General features: G+C 43.0%; 1 protein-coding gene across 8 annotated transcripts in view; it reads left to right on the top strand.

Annotated features, from left to right (window-relative positions):
- The window catches only part of NDE1 (nudE neurodevelopment protein 1), a 188,092-nt gene that overhangs the window by 73,096 nt on the left and 92,757 nt on the right, over positions 1–22,239 (top strand). For 7 of the 8 annotated variants that reach the window (XR_016312993.1, XM_089679089.1, XM_089679090.1 and 4 more), the window contains 3 exons: positions 3,461–3,637; positions 7,629–7,720; positions 8,077–8,219. Coding sequence is in view for 7 of the 8 variants with exons in the window: in XM_089679089.1 (XP_089535215.1) it covers positions 3,461–3,637; positions 7,629–7,720; positions 8,077–8,219 (412 nt within the window). In the remaining variant the exon portion in view is untranslated. The remainder of the gene's footprint in view (positions 1–3,460; positions 3,638–7,628; positions 7,721–8,076; positions 8,220–22,239) is intronic. The other variant, XM_089679092.1, reaches the window with a different exon arrangement.

Genomic DNA, 22,239 nt, shown 5'->3' with positions numbered 1-22,239 from the left:
GCGCCATGGCTTACATCTTCATCAGGGTGGTACCAGAAGTCATGCAGATTTTTGAGAAATGGACTGTTTTTTTTTTTCTAGTGTGGGGCTAAAGGCATGTTCCAGCCTTATCAGCATTCCCAGAGTACACAGTTGACAGGCAGACTTTCTCTTTTGTCGTGTGTGTGTGTGTGTGTGTGTGTGTGTGTGTGTGTGTTTTTTCTAGAACATCTGTTACCATTGAGGGAAAACGGGTGTAAATCTGTTTGGCATTTCACGTCAACAAGGTGGACAGGTTTGTGGCTAGAAACAAGGATTGCAAAAGCCTTTACAGTGGACACACTGGTGACCATGTAAGATAGGCTTTGCCTTGTACACTCCTTCCCTCTGCCGTAATTCTTTCTTGGCTGCTTCAGAGGATTGAGATGAAGGGCATCCTGATGATCTTGGTGCTTCCAAATTAGCCCAGAAGGACTTGGTACTTGGCTGTTTTCTTCCTCCTGAGACACACTGTGGGCACATACCGACCTGACCTGCTGTCTCAAGGGCCACTCTACCAACCTGTTTCTTTGTCGCTGGCTTTCGCTGTTCAAGCCTTCAAAGTCCTGAGAGATTAGGATCTCGTCAACTTAATTATTTCTACGTTGCTTAAAGGTAGGAAATTCACTTCTTCAAAGGCATATCCTGCTTTTCATTCCACTGTTTTTTAACGTGGATCAGGAGTCCTCCACTTCATGTTATGTCTCAACTCTGTGTCAGTACCTCTTGTGAAAAGCAGACACCTGGTTCTGAAGAGCCCATTTGCAAGGCCACCACCTGCTCCTTTGTTTACACATTTGTTTAGTGTTACCAGACGGATGCTCAGGCCTCTGAAAAAGTGGCTTGAAGCTGGTGTCAGCAGTTTGGGAATCTCTGTCCCTTATTTTGGGCTTCTTGGTGTTTGTTGTTTTTGCCCACACATGGGGGGGGGGGGGGGCATCCCATGGTCTTGATTGATGATTTAAGTGTTGTACTTAAAGATGAGGATTTTACAGGCAAGTAAAAATCCTTTCAGTTTTGTCCACTGCCTAAATAACTAGTTTGAGCAAGTTGTCATTTGATTTTGTCCCCCAGCTGGGTCATGTCATGCATTTGTCCTCTTCACATATCCCAATACAAAGGACTCAGGAGATTACTGTAACCACTTGCCTACCGGGCACATTTACCCCTTCTTGCCCAGGCCAATTTTCAGCTTTCAGATCTGTTGCACTTTGACAATTGCGTGATCATGCAACACTGTCCAAACTAATTTTATCTTTTTTTTTTAATGAACAAACAGAGCTTTGTTTTAGTGTTATTTAATCACCACTGTGGTTTATTTAGTTTTTTTTTTTTTCTAAACGAAAAAAGACCAAAAATTTTGAGAATTTTTCTTAGTTCATTATAAGGTTTTGTAAATAAGTGATTTTTCTTCTTCACTGATTGGCATTGATAGGTGGCACGAATAGCCTGCACTGAGGAGGCGCTGATAGCCAACACTGGTGGAGCTACACTGTTCATCAGGGAGCTAATTGGGGATGGGGTTCTGAGAGGACATCCATGGACGCTCTCCCAGAACCTGCTGACTGCGCTGTAGCAGTCTTTTGGCTATAGCGTGGTCGGGAACTGGTTAGAATCTGGCAGGCACCTTTCTCCTGACTGCCTGATGTGACTTCTCATGTTGGTGATGTTGGTGTTTCTTCTTGTTTCATTATTTTATTTCAAGTACTTGTATAGCACTGACAATTTCTGCAGTGGCTTTTGGAGCGTGAAAGAAAACCCAGAGTACCCAGAGGAAACTGATGCAGGCACAGGGAGAACATGCAAACTCCAGGCAGGTAGTGCTGTGGTTGTCAGGTGTAAATTCTAACCACTAAGCCACTGTGCTGTCCATTTTAAAAACACCCAATAGGATACTTAACCATTAGCCACCCGGCCTATAGCCGTTTGGGGGCCGCAAAAGTGCTGCAGATTTCCGGGGTATACGCCATTTGGCGTCCTCCCGCACATGCGCATTTCGCGCGGTTGCAGAGAGTTGCAGCGGCGCGATCTGTCACCGGCCGTGTACCTCGGACACGGCCGATGACAGATCTGAGTACCGGCCCCCGTTGCCGGTACCATGTGACCTACTGTAACCAATCACAGCAGGTCACATGACAGTTGTATACAATGGATGGTTTCATTCATGCCATCCATTGTGTACTAGTGCTTAGCTGTGAATGGTCACAGCAGAACACATGCACATGTCATGTGATTAGCTGTGGCCAAATCATAGCTAAGCACAAAAAAAAAAAAAAATAGAAAACCCTGAATGAATCGATGTCATTCAGGTAAATGCTTGCTTATAGCAAAGTAATTCTTTGCTCTAAGCAAATTGTGTAAAAAAAAAAAAAGAAAAGAAATTACTGATCACTTCCCAAAGTAGTACAATGTTTAAAAAAAAAAAATAGTGAAAATAATTTTTTTAATTTTTTTCATTTTCCGAAAAATTGCCAAAAAAAATACAACTTCAAAAAACTCGCTATTCCTCTTATGAAGTACGTCAGACTGTCTACTGTGCAAAAAGGGGTCATTTGGGGATATCTGTACTATTCTGACTTTCTTGGACCTCAAGAAATTAGATTGGCTGGCAGTACTTCAGGATTGATCAATTTTCAGATCTATACCATAGTTTGTGAACTCTATAACTTTCCTACAAACTAAATAATACATCCCTAATTTGGGTTATTTTCACCAAAGACATGTAGCAGAATACATCTTGGCCTAAATTTATGAAGAACAATTATTTATTTGTAAACTTTTATAACAGAAACAAAGAAAAACGTGTTTTTTGTTGTTTTTTCAAAATTTTTGGTCTTTTTTTGTTATTTAGCAAAAAATAAAAACCCCTGCGGTGATTAAATACCACCAAAAGAAAGCTCTAGTTGTGTGAAGAAAATGATAAAATTTTAGTTTGGGTACAATGTTGTGTGACTGCGCAATTGTCATTCAAAGTGTGAGAGCACTGAAACGTGAAAACTGGCCTGGGCAGGAAGGTGTAAAATTGCTCGGTATTGAAATGGTTAAAAGCATTGACACCACATCTGTATATACTATTAATTTACTACCATTCCTTGCTGGACTATGTCACACATACACGATAATCCTATTTAAGTATTCAAATACATTATACACCCATATACCACTAACCTCAGCTGCTCCTCTATCCAGCTATTGTGTTCTAAAGAGAGCAGTACTTTCTTTTAATTATGCTGATGATCAAGAACTAGTAGGAAGATACTATCTCAGAAGTATGGGGGAAAATTGGCTAAACAGGCATAATTCATCAATTACTGCTCATACTTGGACAACAGTTGGATGCCACTATACAATATATATTTGCATCATACATATACACGGTTACATTATATGAATGTCATATTCTAGTGTAACATTGTATTTTTTAATATCTTTTAAAATTTAGACTTGAAGCAAGAGCTAGCAGTGCAGCAGAAGCAAGAAAAGCTGAAATCTTTTAATGGGAGCTCAGTAAGTGAACACACTGACACAGCTATTCAGGCATCTATAGCTGAACAGTCAACACCTCTGGGTCAGAGAGTATCATTCTCTGGACAAAACTCACCAGTACAATTCAGAACAAGTAAGTACTTTTTGTAAGGTGGCCTTTTTCATAAAGGTTTTAAATGATAGATTAACAGTGATCCACAATGCGTTCTTTGAATAGTAATTCTGTTCGTGTGACTTTTTGAAGTCTGTTTGTTTGTTTGCTTGTTTGTTCTGTGTGTGGTGGTGGTGTTTTTTTTTTTTTTTTTTTTTTTTTTTTTTTTTTTTTTTTTTTTTTATTACCACTTGCCCTCCTGAGGATTTAACCCCCCCCCCCTCCTGACCAGGCCATTTTTTTTTTCATTACGGCGCTGCGTTACTTTAACTAACAATTGCACGGTCATGCAACGCTGCACCCAAATTAAATTTGTCCTTTCTTTCGGTGGCATTTGATCGCCTGTGCGTTTTTTTTTTTTTTATTTTTTGCGCTATTAAAAAAAAGACAATTTTGAGAAAAACAATATTTTTTACTTTTTGCTATTAAACATGTCCAGTAAAAAAAATCTAAGAAAATGTAGTCAAATTTATGCCAAAATGTATTCTGCTAAAAAAAAAACAAAAAAAAAAAAACGTGTAAATGAATTGGTTTACTTGAAACTTATAGCGTTTACAAATGGTGGTATAGATTTTTTTTTTACACTAGTAATTGCAGCGATCAGCGACTTACAGCGGGCATTCTGACACTGGGGGGGACTGACTTAGTGTCACTGACATCCGCAGTGACACCAATATAGTGATCAGTGCTAAAACAAAAAAAAAAAAAAAAGCATTGATGCTGGTCAGGAAGGGGTTAATCAGGGGCAATCAAAGGGTTAACTGTGTGCTGGGAGTGTATTACTGGGGGGCGTATGTTGGTACTTGACTGTACACAGCCATCCAGAGCGGTGTGCCCGAGCCGATGGAGAGGAAAACTGTTAATAAACCATCAAAGATGCTCGGTAATTATCAGCCGGGACCGGGTGATTGGCGGCCTCGAATGGCGACGCGGGTAGGGTGCTCGCATGCACGCCCTACCTGGAAATACAAAATCACGTGTATATATACACGTGATTTTGCGCACCCCTGCCACCCTGTAGTAGTATATCTGCTACAAGGCAGTCTGGAAGGGGTGGGGAGTGTTGTAGGATTTGTTTGTAAACATTCAATTTTCTAAAATATGCTTAAACTCAGCATGTCCAAATGGTGATTTCAAATGGTTTAAAGTAGTTCGAAAGCCTAAACATTTTAACTTTTAATGCAACCCTTGCAGATGTTTAGGCATCCTTTTTGGCCCTTCAAGTGACACCCTCCCCCTGCCCCTTTGCCTACCTGAGCCCTCAATCAATCGCTGTGCACATCTGCGGCTCTTTTCTCCCCTCGCTTCTGTGTTTTCACTGGCTTTGCTAAAGGTAGAAAAAAAACTACCTGCCTGATGCCCGTAACTATGTGTTCCAGGCGTCAGGCGATAGGAATTGAACATCCCTGCATTCTAAATATTCTAAATTGCCTTTATGCCTTACTCTTTTATATACCCTATGTTTCAGGACTTCATTCACTGAATGCCTTTTCTAAAGCCCAATTAAAACTTTTGAAAATGAAAAGTGGGTGTGATGACCTAGGAGCGCAGAGAGAGAGAGCACAAGGAGGCAGATTACACGAAACCCAACATGCGGGCGTTTATTGGGGAAACTCAGGGTCCTGACAAAAGAAAAACTAGTCCACAGAACAACACAAATGGCAATGAAGAATGAGCCTCAGGGTGGCAATATGGGGGAGCAGAGGGCAGGTAGTCCAAAGGGCAAACTGGGCAGAGCAGGGTTAAGTCCAGAACACAGGGCAAAGTTCTTGGCACATGGTAAAAATTCAGGGACTCGCCAGCCAGCAGTGGCCTCAGCAGAGGAAGTCTAGGCCGATACGCATGGAGAAGAAGGTCCAGCGGGCCTGGATCCTTCACCAACTCCTTACGGGTCTTCGGAGGGCTGAGTCTCCTGGCCACAGCTTCAAGACCACACAGGCAATAGTTGACGGAAGAGCAGAAGATAGAACAAAGTCCCAGTGTCTGGAAAGCCACACAGACAATATAGAACTAAAAGTCCCAGCAGTGTAAAAAGCAAAGTACAGTTCAATGCATCTCCTAGCGAGGCCAGCAGCCATGAGCTGCTCTGTCCATCCTTCCGCAAGCTCTGCACACTGAGCAGTTTCTCCCAGCATAGGGACATTATGTTGTCCCCCCCGGTGCCAACACGTCTGGCTTTTCCCAGCCACAGGACACCATGCTGTCTGTGCCTCCTGCTGAGATCAACCTAATGTCCCACCAGGGCACAGGAACTGTAGATTTAATTAAACAGACAAGCTGACTGCTTGACACACTTGTTGATTTCAACAAAACATAAAAATAAAAACATTTCTGATCTCTGTTACAGTGGGGTTTAGTACTTAAAATTATTTTCTCATTGAGATCAAGTTTGTCCAAGGCTCTGGTTACAATGCTTTATAGATCAGGGCAGGCTCAGTTTTAAGTCCAGATTTACCTTATTATTTTCATTTTCATTTGCTTTCTGCAACATTCACCAGTAAGCCTTATAAATTGAGTAACAGAATAACAAGGTATGCAGTGCTAAATAAATGATGTAGAGAAAACACTGATAACAACATCTCTGCTGAAACAAAGATGATATTGTTGAAAGTGTGTCCACGTTCCAAGTATGGTGAATATAACCCTATAGGCTTAATCAAATGTTCAATTCAGCATAATATCAGTGTAAAATCCTGAAGATTCCAATAAACTTATGCGCTTACCACAAGAACATACAAAATGTGCGTTGTGTGTCATCCGGTGTACCATCCAATGGAAAAGGAGCCTGGTTCCCACTGCTGGCAGCATCCGGTCACAAAGGTAGATTACTCAGGGGATGTCAGCACTCACTCTGGGATCACATCCAGCTCACCGGTGGGTCCAACGGCGTCCAGCCTCCCGGTAAATGCTCCTCCTACTGTGGTGCACCTTACATGACTCGCAGATGAACGAGTCACAAAGGAAAACTGGTTAAGTTCTTTGAGGATTCTAAGATGTAAGCCATCTGGTCCTGGTAATATCTTCACATTAATGCAGGCCATAGATGGGTCGAAAATCGGCCGATTTTTCGGCCGAAAATAAAATCGGCCGATTTTCGGATCGTTAGTGGGCGATTTGGTCGGCCGTTTTTCGGTATTTTGGCCGTTTTTTTTTTCGGTAAAGTTGGAAAAAAATCAGCCGATTTTGCCGATCGGCCGATTTTCGCGGCAATTAGTGGGCAAATCGGCCGATTTTTTTTACCGATAAAAAATCTGCGCATGAGCAGTGACCTGCAAGAGGAAGACAAAAAGAAGAAGAAGAAGAAGAGGAAGAAGAGGATGAAGAGGATGAGGATGATGAAGAAGAAGAGGATGAGGATGATGAAGAAGAAGAGGATGAGGATGAAGAAGAAGAAGAGGATGAGGATGAAGAAGAAGAGGATGAGGATGATGAAGAAGAAGAAGTAGGATGAAAATAAGAAGAATTCCAGTCCAGCAAAAAGTGTCTCTGCAGAGAGCTCCGCTATTTCTGACAGTTCTCTGACAGTTCCTTGACATTTACAGCGGTTGAAACATTGTACCTATTTGTTTCCGAATAAAAACATCTGTATCCTAAATGGAAACAAATAGATACATTGTTGCAACTTCTATAAATGTCAGAGAACTGTCAAAGAAATAGCAGAGCTCTCTGCAGGGACACTTTTTGCCGGCTGTAGACGGGTAGAAAATCGGCCGATTTTTTTTTTTTTTTTTTTTTTTTTTTTTTTTTTACCATTGATGGTAACGTCGGCCACTTGAACAACCGATTTTTCGTTTTTTAAAAGCAAAATCTGCAGTTTTTCTCCCCATCTATGGCCTGCATTAAGCGCAGAGTTCCACTCACTCTCCTTGCTGCTCCTGATTCCTTTCACATGTGTGGTTTGTCTGTGCTCACCTTTTTTTTTTTTTTTTTTTTTTTTTTTTCCCCCCTGAATTAATTATGCTTTATATTCCAGGTTTGGATGATGGGTACAGTGGAACACCATTGACACCATCTGCAAGAATCTCTGCACTTAACATAGTAGGGGATCTGCTTAGGAAAGTTGGGGTATGTTGTGTGGTTGTTTGTGGTTTTTTTTTTTTTTTTTTTTTTTTGTGTGGGATTTTTTTTTTTTTTCCCCCTTGTGAAAAACTGCTTTTCTGTTTGTCCTGTAGCTATGTTCAGTAATAATTGACCTGGCAAATCAATTATGTAAATATGGGATAAAAGACCCATTTCAAATTTTAGGTAAACACTAGCACCAACACCTAATGTAACCCCCCTGTGCATCTAGCAGTACTTGTAATCCAGAGGTCTTGGGCCATTCTCTGCTACGATCAGTGCTGAAAGTTCCTTGCTGACAGCAATTGTGCAAAAATGGCTTGTCCTCTAGCAAATAAGTGATCTATATTTTGCTTTTGCAGGCTTTGGAATCTAAACTAGCATCTTGCAGAAATTTTATGTATGAACAGTCTCCCAGCAAACCAGCGGCTCCCTTGATCACTCGCGTTCATAAGCTTAGGGAAAGCAATGAAAATTGTCTCAGTGTGTCTCCAGGAGAAAAGAGGTAAGTCTTGTTTACATCTTTTCAATTCCATAGTCCACATTCTCAAACATTCAAATTTGTTTGTTTGAGCCCTTACAACAGGTTCCCTGCTAGGTGTAACCCCTCCCCAAAATGCAGAACTTCATGTGGTGTTTTTTTGCTAGTGTCTGAAGGTGATGATCACATCTGTGCATCTCTCTGCATGAAAATAGGTAGCTTCTCAATGGTTCCAACAGGGGTCAGAAACTGGTTTTATCCAGATACATTTTCCTATGGCTGTTCATAGTGCTCACTGTAGATGGAAAAAACATGCACACATGTCCAGTGCGGCCGGTGACATTTACATATAGGGTGCAAAACCTTGACAGCAGCTCTCTTGGCTCCCCTCGTGTTGAAGTGGCATAGCAGCCTCACCTGCAGCGAGGCTGTACTGAAAGCACATAGCCTTCTGATGCAATGGGACTACAATGCACAGCAGAACTACTAATCACAGCAGATCATCTTGGGGAAACATCGGGTCTCGCTAGGAAGTTTCTTGTGGGACTACATGTGTCAGCAAACCATCCCTGTGGGTTTGTCTGCTTTATGAAACTACTGGTTGCAGCACGTACTTCAGTGGACCTTGCACCCACACCTTTCCATGTGGGAGTGGTGGAGCACTGGCATATTTGGAGTAGTCTCTTATGGTGAAAGTTGAATAATGCCCTTGCTATAGGTGTAGGAAATTCTATGTACTTCATGAAGCTTCACTGGAGAACTTCTTCTAGGATGAACATAAGACATGCCTACTGTTACTTATCACATCCACCATCATAGGAGAGTGGTCTCATGCATTGAGAGATGCTGCATTAGGGGGGGAGAAAGTGCAAGTGTGGTGGTTTGAACCAGAGAAAGAGCTCACTCCTGTTTACTTTCAGTAAAAGCTAGGCTTCTCTTGGCAGAATCCTAGACGGTTTCCAGTCAGTCTTCATGAGGTACCTAAATGGCTTACACCTATAACAAGGGCATTATTCAACTTGTTTTTTAATCCTAACTACTTTTATTGTCAAGATAATAGAGCAGATGGAACAGTACCCACACAATCCACAATGACATTACTGCAATAGCAGGATTACACATAAATAGAACAATGTGGATATGCAGATCCTGTAATTAACAGAAATGGTAATAGAACAAAACAGAGATCACAAGGATCCAAAACCTGCTCGGCAATATCTTGCTTTTTCCTTTTTAGGTCTTATTCCTTCCCGACTAGATGTAAACAGAAATGGTAGGGGGGGGGGGGAAGGAACAATGCCCAAAACATGTCTTTTAAACAATAAACAATAAAAAAACAAAAAACAAAAACACATCAATAACAACTACTGGCTCACCCAAGATGTCTCATCAAAAAGAATGGGAGATGCACATGAACTCCCCGGGGGGGGAGTGGAGCCACGCACCTGATATAAAATATCACACCTGCAAAAGTAGTTCCACTATCAATTAGGAGGGGCGAGCCCAGGTGTATCCAGCCAACCCTGCCATACCTGCTGAAACTTACGATCAGCATTGTGATGTTGGCATGTGAGTTTCTGCCGTGGGAGTAAAGAATTAACATAATCTATCCATTGCTTACTAGTCGGAGCCGATGATAACCAGTACCTTGCTATCAACTTCCTAGCCAGATATAAAAGTCTAGATACCATAATATACCCTCCTGGTTGGAACAGTTCTTGGTCCAGTGTCCCCAACAGACAATGCAAGGGATCCTAAGGAACAGTATATTGCGATACTAGAGAAATAAATTGGAGCACCTCATTCCAATATCTATGTAACTTGGGGAAATGCCAGAGCACATGAATGAAATCATCCTGTTGGACACTACACCTCGGACAATCAGGTGAATCCCGCCTGCCCTGCCAATACAGTTACACAGGGGTCCTATACGCTTGATGGAGAATAAACAATTGAGACATTTTATGAGAGGGACAAAGAGAGAGAAATTCCATGGCAGCATCCCAGACATCTCCAGCAAACTCTCCAATATCCCCGGACCACTGCACCCTGCTCCAGAGACTAGCTTGATCCTGTACTGTGGACAATAGCTGCGAGTATACCCGAGAAATCATGCCCTTCTTATGGGTTGCCTGAGTGACATCTTTAAGAAAAACTGAGTCTGCAATGTAAGATTAGAGAGCGATGACTGAGCCTGTATCGCATGGCGTAGCTGAAGGTAACAATAAAAATGCTTATGTGTAAATTTCCATTTGTAGTTGAGAAAAGGATTTTACGATTGCCTCCGAATACAGCCGAGATACAAATATCAAGCCTCGATCCCTCCAGTGTAGCCAGTTTGACATATTCTGGATTATTCCACAAGGGAGTACAGGAAAGAAAGCCGGTCATATGAAAGGGCGCTTTTGCAGTACTCCAGACACACCTCAAGAGGTCTGCAGTTGGAGCCATGGATGGAAGGACCAGTAGAGCCATCTCAAGATGGGAGAGCCGAAATGGTGGGATCAGAAAGGGAAATCAAACTAATAGTGGGATCAGTATTATCAGGTGAGTCTCAGCCAACCAGTTGCTATTGAACCGCCAGAAAATAAAGCCTGGGCTCAAGAACCGCCAACCCCCCGACTCCTAGCCATATTGCAACGTAGACAATTTTATCCTGGCCACTTATTTCCAAATAAGACTCCTAAACTGGGTCTCTATGCGATGAAACCATTTCTTAGGAATACATATGGGAGAATTATGAAAAATATAAAAAATATAAAGAAGTTGCGGGGCCCGACTCATTTTTAATTAAATTGACCCTACCCACTACCGACAGAGGGAGTTTGCACTGTTAACACTTCAATTTCTATTAAGTAGAAGTAAAAGGTTAAGAGAAATATACTGCTTAGGATCAGGAGAGACTACCATCCCCAATTATTTAAATGTAGACACTACTTGGATGTGTGGTGCACAGGCTGAGAGGGGGAGTTCTACAGGATCCACAGGCATCAACACCATTTTTATGCCAATTCATTTTAAAGCTGGAAAATCCACCAAAGCGTTCAATAAGGGACATAACAGAATCTAAGGATGTGGAAGTATCAACCAAATAGAACAGTGTGTCATCTGCATAAAGGGATTATCTTTTCTGAAAGAACCCACCTTGTAACACTGACTATATCCGGAGATTGTCGCACGAAAATCGCTAAAGGTTCTAACACCAAAGCGAACAAAAGGGGCGAGAGAGGACAGCCCTGCCTTGTTCCCCTCTGCAGCCTGAATGAATCTGACAAATCCCGTTAACCCGGATTCGGGCACTAGGGGCCGCATAGAGCAGGCGCACTCAACTAACGAACTTGGGAACAAAGCCAAATCTAGACAATTGCAAATAAAACAAAAATGATGTAGCGCTTAAAAAGGGATAAATAGACACTCCTTAGTCTATATAAAGGAGAAGTGCGTAATGGAACTAGTGCTGAGGAGGTCACGTGACGCAACGCGTCAATGGCATTACGTGGTGACGCACTTCCGGCGCGGTGCCATCTTGGAACACCCTTCAGCCACATGTTTACACCCATGGTATGGGAAAAAGCTGTATTTCATCTTGCTGATGTAAGTGTGCATTTTACTTAGTTCAAATGCAGTATTAAAGCGGTTTTACACTATGGAGGATGTCTTCTTCTTTTATCCTATTGGGATCTGAGCTGGGATCCATCTTGCTCATCTGACCGTTAAGGATATTATAGGAGAGGTGGAATCAGTGTGTTGGGGATATATCTTCAAGTCATCTACTCAAGAGGAAGGTTGTCTTGATCCAGTGGTGATAGTATATCCTCTGTGGCCCTGCAGGGTCGCAGATAGGAGGTGAGAGGCCATTTCAGCCGGTTTTGGATTACACTTCAGGGTGTGTGGGATCATACCCATTCCATTGACTTTGCATGAATAGAAGGAATGTGACACGGATCAGCGGACTTTTTTATGTGTGCACTGTGTGCAGTGGTTTCACATGTGTTTCAGACCTCACATATTTACAGTGGGGATCGAAAGTTTGGGCACCCCAGCTAAACATTTGTATTAATGTGCATAAAGAAGCCAAGGAAAGATGGAAAAATCTCCAAAATGCATCAAATTACAGATTAGACATTCTTATAATATGTCAACAAAAGTTAGATTTTATTTCCATCATTTACATTTTCAAAATAACAGAAAACAAAAAAATGGCGTCTGCAAAAGTTTGGGCACCCTGCAGAATTTATAGCATGCACTGCCCCCTTTGCAAAGCTGAGACCTGCCAGTGTCATAGATTGTTCTCAATCATCGTCTGGGAAGACCAGGTTATGTCAATCTCAAAGGTTTTAAATGCCCAGACTCATCTGACCTTGCCCCAACAATCGGCACCATGGGTTCTTCTAAGCAGTTGTCTAGAAAACTGAAACTGAAAATAGTTGACGCTCACAAAGCTGGAGAAGGCTATAAGAAGATAGCAAAGCGTTTTCAGATGTCAATATCCTCTGTTCGGAATGTAATTAAGAAATGGCAGTCATCAGGAACAGTGGAAGTTAAAGCAAGATCTGGAAGACCAAGAAAAATATCAGACAGAACAGCTCGCAGGATTGTTAGAAAAACAATTCAAAACCCACATTTGACTGCACGATCCCTCCAGAAAGATCTGGTAGACACTGGAGTTGTGGTACACTATTCCACTATAAAGAGATACTTGTACAAATATGGTCTTCATAGAAGAGTCATCAGAAGAAAACCTATTCTACGTCCTCACCACAAAAATCATCGTTTGAACTTTGCAAATGAACATATAGACAAGCCTGATGCATTTTGGAAACAAGTTCTGTGCTCATTCCGGCCAAAAAGTTCAATTTTAACCTCATCGGTCCAAAGGTACGTTTGGAGAAGAAGGGACACAGAATTTAATGAAAAGAACCTCTGTCCAACTGTTAAGCATGGGGTTGGATCAATCATGCTTTGGAGTTGTGTTGCAGCCAGTGGCACAGGGAACATCTCACGAGTAGAAGGAAAAATGGATTCAATAAAATTTCAGCAAATTTTGGATGGTAATTTTGATGCCATCTGTGAAAAAGCTTAAGTTAAAGAGAGGATGGCTTCAACAAATGGATAATGATCCTAAACACACCTCAAAATCCACGGGGGATTACATCAAGAGGCGTAAACTGAAGGTTTTGCCATGGCCTTCACAATCTCCTGACCTCAACATAATTGAAAATCTATGGATAGACCTTAAAAGAGCAATGCGTGACAGACAGCTCAGAAATCTCAAATAACTGGAAGACTTTTGTAAGGAAGAATGGGCAAAGATACCTCAAACAAGAATTGAAAGACTCTTGGCTGGCTACAAAAAGCATTTACAAGCTGTGATACTTGCCAAAGGGGGCAGTACAAGATATTAACTCTGCAGGGTGCCCAAACATTTGCAGACGCCATTTTTTTGTTTTCTGTTATTTTGGAAGTGTAAATGATGGAAATATAATATGTCAACAAGTTAGATTTTAAGAATGTCTAATTTGTAGTTTGATGCCTTTTTGGAGATTTCTCCATCTTTCCTTGGCTTCTTTATGCACATTAATACAAATTTTTAGCTGGGGTGCCCAAACTTTCGATCCCCACTGTAGTTCCATTACGCACTTCTCCTTTATATAGACTAAGGAGTGTGTTTGTGTTTTTTTGTACTGACTATGTGTTTCTAATTATAATAACCCCATAATGAGATTACTGTATCATAGAGTATCTATTTATCCCTTTTTAAGCGCTACATCATTTTTGTTTTATTTGCATACTCTATTCGATCCATTGGTACAGGATTAGATGTCAGCAGCTGTAGAATATATTTTTATTATATATATTGTTTTTCCCAATATTGTCTAACATAAGAGCGCAAGAAGATTTTGTATATCATCCGAATCTAGACAATACTTCCCATAAATAAGGCCATTCCACACTATCAAATGCCTTGGCCGCATCCAAAGACAAAATTGCCCTCCCCCCAGGATTGTACTCTGGAATTTGTGAATTCAAAAAAAGTCTACGAATATTATTAGCCATCGCTCTACAAGGACTAAACCCCGACTGATCTTTATGTACGATGTAACCAATAATCCGCGCCGGTCTAGTAGCTAGCACCCGGGGCAACAATTTAGCATCCGTATTCAGAAGGGAAATGGGTCGGTAGGTGTCAGGTTTTAATTGATCTTTTCCAGGCTTCAATAATACTCTAATGGCTTCATTCATGGAGGAGGGCAACCCATTTCCATCCATGGCGGCATTCAAGGCATTGAGTAATGCCGGGAGGAGTTGCGCACCGTATCCATTATAGATTTCGAATGGCAATCTGTCTGAACCCGGAGATCTATTACTGGGGGTGCCTGCCAAAGCTTCAGATAACTCAACCGTAATTGGCATCTCCAGTTCTCTCTGGTCAGTCTCTGATAAAACCAGAAATGAGCAGGTGTCTAGAAACTGCAAAAGCTCAGAATGGGTATTTATAGTTTTAGAAGCATACAGATTGTTCTAAAAATGATACTCTCTGGATTTCCGCATGACTCGTGCAGACCACCAGCATCCTCAATCTTGTCTACAGTGGACACCCCTTGTTTTGACTTCGCCACAAGAGCAAGAAAGTGCCCCGTACTTTCCCCTTCCTCAAAATATTTTTGTTGCAAAAAACCTGCCACTTGTGTAAGCACTGATTCATAAAGGGCTTGGGCCTCTTTCCAGGAGGTGCAGTTACAGGGGCTTGGGTCTTGAATCATCTGAACCTCCCACTGTTGAACATCTAACCATACCATTTTCTCCCACTCCCTTGATCTATGCTTAACCGCTGAAATCTCCCGGATAATCAAGCCCCGCAGGAAGTCCTTCATCGCATCCCAAACCATTCCTGGCGAGGACAATCCTTCATTCCACTGCAGAAAGTCAGACAACTCCCCTGGAATCGACTCAAACTCCGGAAACTGTGTCAACCAAAATCTGTTCACCTTCCACAGTGGATGAGAGCGGGTTTAACACACCTGTAGCTTGACCCAGAAAGGGGCATGGTCAGATAGAGCCCTGGGTCCATACGCAGCATCAAACACATATGGTAGGATAGTCCTGTTCCCAGGGCCCAAATCTATGCGTGAAAGCCCATCATGAGTAGCAGAAAAACATGAATAACCTTTTGCTGTCGGATACTTCATCCACCACACATCCCGGAGGCCCAGTTCCACCAATAAATTAGAAAATTGAGTAGGCTGAGAGGATAATTGTCTGCCCTTACAGCCGAAAAAAGACAATCTATCCAGCTAGGGAGTAAGCAATTGTTATAATCACCCAAAGCCAATAGGGGAACATCAGGATGATTGGCCATGAATTGAGCTAGGCATTTAACGACCTCTGAAGAGTAGGGCGGAGGGATATATACCGCAGCCACTTTGCAGCAAAACCCATTCAAAGTACACAGTAGGAAGATATACCTGCCTTCCGCATCAATCTACTCCTGCATGTGAACAAATTGAATAGAGTTAGAGATGAGGATACACACACCTCTAGAAAATATGGAGTGGAAAGAATATTGTATGGGAAATAAACAAGAACAGAGGGTACTGACAGTGTCAGATTTGGAATGTGTTTCCTGCAAACATACTACAGGCTGTTTTAAATGTTTAAGTACCTGGAAGACAGCACCTCATTTTAGTTTAATCTCCCAGGCCCCTTACATTCCAGGATAAAAACATTGATTCTTTATGGAAGACATATATATGTATTAAATTTGAAGGATAACTCAATCATGCACAGAATGCCCCCCGAGAGGAGCAATGAGCGGGTAGGCAGTAGGAGGGGCCTAGATCACATTGGTCCGGGTGACCAGGAGGACAGCCGCAGGAAGCAGGGAAGATATACCCAGAAACATGCACTCCACTAAACAGACATCCCAGGTGAACCATAAACAAAACAAGGGAGAATACTGAAATTATTACTGACATGTAGGCCAACAGAGCCATAATAATATCAACTGAAGACACTGCCAGGAGGCCAAAAGGTCCCCTCAGGACCAAAAGTAGGTTGGGGTTTGCACAATGTCTCGTGGACAAGCACACAGCAGGTAAATGTAAGGAAAGCCCAAGGGGGGAGGAGCCCCAACTTAAGCAGGAAAAAAAAATCAGATACAAAAATGGAAAGAAAATGTGAGAGCAATACCCCGCTGTTCTGCTAAGCTGAGTTTAGGGCACTAAGGATCAACCAGGTCACCAAGGTCAGGTTCCAGGGGAGTTTGCTAGGCGATGTTCCGCTCCATCCAACCACTGCAAGGCTGCGTGCTTTCTCACTTCTTTGATAATCCAAATGCAAAGTTTAGCCGGATATAGCATGGCATATTGAAGGCCCAATGCCTGAGGATGTGTCTTGACATTCAGGAATTTTGCATGTTGCTTTTGAACTTCCTCAGAAAATCTGGCAATAAGGATACTTGAACATTGTCAACTGACAGGTTACCCTTGCTTCTGGCCCTGGAGAGAATTGTATCTCTGTCCGGATAATTGAGGACAAAAAGGGTCGAGGAGGGGCGCCGACCAGAGGAGCACGTGCTGTGTGCACATTCTACTGCAAACATGGGGGAGAATGCATCACTGCCAAAGGTAGAGGTCAGCCAAGCTTCAGTAAAAGCTACAGTATTTTTATCCTCGGTACACTCCGGTATTCCCACTGCGTGCACATTGTTGCGGCGTAACCGGCATACCATCTTCCAGGGTACTCACTCTCCCCTCCAAGGCTGCAGTGCGATCCCGCATTTTCTGCATATCTTAACGCACTGGGGTCAACTTCATCCTCATCCCCTTCACCTCCCCGGTAAGAACCGCTAAAGATGAGGTGCATGTAGTGACTGCAGAGAAAATTTCTCGAAGGGTGTTTTCAGGATGATTTGCAATGAAAACAGCAGGCTGTGTCCCATGAGACTGGGATGGAGGGATACTCACTGCGGGACTGCAGGATGGGATCTCTTGGTCTGCCAGTGCAAGAGGGATCTGTGTACAGCCTGTACAGTTCAAGTCCGGATCAGTGTCACTACTGGTAGCATGAGGCGGCACCTGGACCCTACAGAGGTTGCACAGGCAGTCCAACTCCTGCAGGATAGCACATCAATATGTGCCATTGCCCAAAGGTTTGCTGTGTCCTTCCAGCACAGTCTCAAGAGCATGGAGGAGATTCCTGGAGACATGCAGTTAATCTAGGAGAGTTGGACAGGGCTATAGCAGGTCATTAACCCATCAGAATGACCGGTATCTGCTCCTTTGTGCAAGGAGGAACAGGATGAGCACTGCCAGAGCCCTACAAAATGACCTCCAGCAGGCCACCGGTGTGAATGTCTCTGACCAAACAGACTTCATGAGGGTGGCCTGAGGGCCTGACTTTTTCTAGTGGGCCCTGTGCTCACTGCCCGGCACCATAGAGCTTGATTAGCATGTGCCATTGAACACCAGAATTGGCAGGTCTGCCACAGGCGTCCTGAGTACATGTAAGAGGGTCTGGAGAAGCCAAGGAGAATTTTCTGCTGCCTGTAACATCATTCAAAATGACCATTTTTTTTAGTGGTGGGTAAATGATGGTCTGGGGAGGCATATCCATGGAGGAACACGGATTTCTACAGGCTAGACAATGGTACCCTGACTGCCATTAGGTATCAGGATGAAATCTTTGGTGCAGTGGGTCCTGGGTTCCTCCTGTGCACAACAATGCCTGGCCTCATGTGGCGAGAATATGCAGGTAGTTCCTGGAGGATGAAGGAATTGATCGCATTGAATGAGCCCCACGCTCACCTGACCTAAATCCAATAGAACACCACTGGGATATGTTTCGGTCCATTCAACACTGCCAGGTTTCACCTCAAACTGTCCAGGAGCACAGTGATGGCCTGGTCCAGATCTGGGAGGAAATACCCCAGGACACCATTGTGACAAACCATCCCTTTGTGATAACATTTTGCCCTTTTCCCGTTCCGGTTTTATCCCCTTGTTAACTGGTCTTCCCGTTTTACCCTCTTTAAAGCTGTATGTTTAGCAGCTGTTATGTAGACAGGCAATCTACACTGCTTGCTTATGGTAATGTGAACTTGTAGTCTTTCACTTCTCTAGATTTCATACTGTGTTGTTGTGCTGTAGAGTTTTGTTGTGGGTGGGGAGAACCAGGTGCCAGACTGACTGGTGGGGGTGAAGGCGGCAGGGATTACTGCCAGGATGTGCTGTATAAACTAAGCTGTGTTCAATAAAGTATTCATTCATTCACCCTACACGAAGTTCCGACTCGTGGTTTGGGATATCGGGGAAGGATTGTCTTTTGAGCTCGAATACCCGCCTTGGCAGAGTGCTGGAAGACTTGCCAGAAAAGGGGACCATTGGCTGAGACGCATCGCTCCGCACGAGGAAACCTAGGCGGAACGGTTCCGCCACAACCATTTTGTTGTCTCATTAGGAGCATGCCCTGATGTTGTTAGGCATACATTCAAGCACGTGGGGGCCATACAAACTACTGAGTACCATTTTGAGTTGCTGCAATGAAGTTTCAGCAAAATGGACTAGCCTGTGAGTAGAGAACTCACTGGAAAAGTCCTCGAACAAAACTGCGGCTTAAAATGCATTATTTATTGAAAATTACACGGCAAGTACAAAGAGCTGACTGTGCCTTCCACACAGCACAATAAAAACATGACAACGTTGCCATATAGAAAACACCTACCCGGAGATAGAAAAGGTTCAAAGAAACCTACGCTCTACTAAACAAACTAAATTTCAAAAGGACCTGGATGATTGGGCTCGAGGTGAGATCTTTGATCTAACCAACCATGGACGCAGTAGATCACGTTGACGTCGCTACCACTTCTGTACGTCTCCTAAAAGTAGACCAACGTCGTTAGAAAGTGAGGAAGAATCTAGAACCGTTAGTTACTTTAGACAACAATTCGGTAGGCAAAGGTTGTGGTATCCTCAGAACAACAGACAAAGCCAGGGGTGTAGGCAGAGGAGACAGACAAGGAAGCAAGCGGATTTGGCAAGGAACCCTCAGTGGATGCCATGAAAACAGTCAGCAGAAGTCAGAAGCGAAAATAGGAAACCCCACTATAGAGCTCCCATTGCTTGGTACCCCCGACATAAATTATGAATCTCTCCAATTTTCATTTGCAAGAGAGACCTCTCAATTTGTTAAGTAAACGTTTCACCCACTAACATGATGAACCCTTTTGAGGTTTACAAGGATATTCAGCTCTTCCTCAGGTCACTGTACCAAGTAAGACAGGAGGGAACTACCTCCAATCCGTCCATTACATCTACACTACAGGACAGTGATCAGGAGGCCTTGGACAATCTTATTTCACTGATGGAGGATGTAAACTCTGAGTCCGATACAGAGGATGATCCTGGCAATTTAGTGTTAAGACAGGCTTGTCTACCCATAAAATCTACCAAAATACCCCAGCTTTGGAAGAATCGATTGGCTGGGGGTATTCCTTGATCTGGTTCATCATGATTTGGCACAGCTTGATTTGCGATCTGGTGGCATCAATAATCTTTCACAGGATGAGAGACAGACACTTAGGGAACTTAAAGAAGCACCCAACGTCGTGATTAAACTGAGTGACAAGGGCGGTAATGTAGTGTTAAGGTCTGAGAATGATTATTATGAACGGGAAATCAAAAGGCAGCTCCAATATGCATCTACATACATTAAATCAGCGAGGAACCCCTTTCCCAGGGTGATCTTGCTTCTTAACCATATTCCTTCTTGGTAATGAGGCCCACCTCACATGTCAAAGATAATTTGTGGTTATATACATGTAGAGGACTACAATATCCCCACTATCTATATTATCCCTAAGGTACACAAGAGGTTGGTCAATCCAACTGGGAGGCCTATCATTTCAGCTATTAGAGGACCCTTGGAGCGTATTGGCAAATATATTGACGCCCTTATTAAGGATATGGTGACGGCACTTCCTTCATATATTCAGGGGATGTACTGTCGAAGATTGCCCAGAATCGGTACAGCCAGGTACACTTTTGGTGGGCATTGATGTAGATTCCCTTTTTTTTCTTTCTTTTTTTTTTTTTCTTCTATCCCACATGGATTTCTGTCTGAACTCAACAAAAACAATTGTAATATCAAACTTGCCTATACCTTTAATTATAGGGAAGCTACGTTCCTTGATCTTTCAGTATTGTTAGAGGGTGATGCCCTCCACACTAAAACATACAGGAAATCCACAGCTGCCAATTCTTTGCTCCTTGTCTTCTAGCCACCATCCACATTCTCTGATCCGGGGATCCCCACTGGACAGTTTCTGCGTATTCGCAGAAACTACACCAGTGGTGATGATTATAGATAAGAGGCAGATGACCTCTATCACAGATTCCGGGAAAGTGGGTATTCTCATAGTATCCTTAGACAATCTAAAGCAAAAGCCTCTACATGTATGTAATTCTTCCTGCTTATGCTTACTGACAATTCAACCTCCCGTGAACAGTCTCCTGTGTGCATCATTACTAGGTTCAGGACCCAGTGGGAGGCGGTACGGGCAGTTTTAACCAAGCACTGGCATATCCTTACCCAGTCCCCTGAACTGTCCCAGATTGTAGGCCCCAGACCCCTCATGGTCTCTAAGCAAGCAATGAATCTGAGGGACAAGCTAGTCAAATTTGAAGTCACATGTACAACAACAAAAACTGGCTAATGGATCTAGCTCCGCTCATGGGGGTGTAGCCATGTGGACGATGCAGCATACAGTTGTGCTCAAAAGTTTGCATACCCTGGCAGAAATTGTGAAATTTTGGCATTGATATTGAAAATATGACTGATCATGCCAGAAAATGCTTTTATTGAAGGATGATTATCACATGAAGCCATTTATTATCAAAAAGTTGTTTGGCTCCTTTTTAAATCATAATAACAGAAATCGCCCAAATGGCCATGATCAAAAGTTTACATACAGTAGGGCAAAAAAGTATTTAGTCAGCCACCAATTGTGCAAGTTCTCCCACTTAAAAAGATGAGAGAGGCCTGTAATTGGCATCATAGGTAGACCTCAACTATGAGAGACAAAATGAGAAAAAAAAATCCAGACAATCACATTGGCTGATTTGGAAAGAATTTATTTGCAAATTATGGTGGAAAATAAGTATTTGGTCAATATCAAAAGTTCATCTCAATACTTTGTTATATATCCTTTGTTGGCAATGACAGAGGTCAAACGTTTCCTGTAAGTCTTCACAAGGTTGGCACACACTGTTGCTGGTATGTTGGCCCATTCCTCCATGCAGATCTCCTCTAGAGCAGTGATGTTTTGGGGCTGTCGCTGGGCAACACGGAGTTTCAACTCCCTCCAAAGGTTTTCTATGGGGTTGAGATCTGGAGACTGGCTAGGCCACTCCAGGACCTTGAAATGCTTCTTACGAAGCCACTCCTTCGTTGCCTGGGCTGTATGTTTGGGATCATTGTTATATTGGAAGACCCTGCCATGTTTCATCTTCAATGCCCTTGCTGATGGAAGGAGGTTTGCACTCTCACGATACATGGCCCCATTCATTCTGTCCTGTACATGGATCAGTCGTCCTGGTCCCTTTGTGGAGAAACAGCCCCAAAGCATGATGTTGCCACCCCCATGCTTCACAGTAGGTATGGTGTTCTTTGGATGCAACTCAGCATTCTCTCTCCTCCAAACACGAAGAGTTGTGTTTCTACCAAACCGTTCTATTTTGGGTTCATCTGACTATGACATTCTCCAAATCCTCTTCTGGATCATCCAAATGCTCTCTAGCAAACTTCAGACGGGCCCGGACATGTACTGGCTTAAGCAGGGGGACACGTCTGGCACTGCAGGATCTGAGTCCTTAGCGGCGTAGTGTGTTACTGATGGTAGCCTTTGTTACGTTGGTCCCAGCTCTCTGCAGGTCATTCACTAGGTCCCCCCGTGTGGTCCTGGGATTTGTGCTCACCGGTCTTTTGATCATTTTGACCCCACGGGGTGAGATCTTGCGTGGAGCCCCAGATCGAGGGAGATTATCCG

This window comes from Staurois parvus, unplaced genomic scaffold (genome assembly GCF_062004578.1).
Source record: "Staurois parvus isolate SC_StPar_1 unplaced genomic scaffold, SC_StPar_1.0 ptg000217l, whole genome shotgun sequence".
Classification (NCBI taxonomy): domain Eukaryota; kingdom Metazoa; phylum Chordata; class Amphibia; order Anura; family Ranidae; genus Staurois; species Staurois parvus.
Note: the sequence above shows the minus strand (reverse complement) of the source record. Positions and strands in the feature narration are given on the sequence as shown.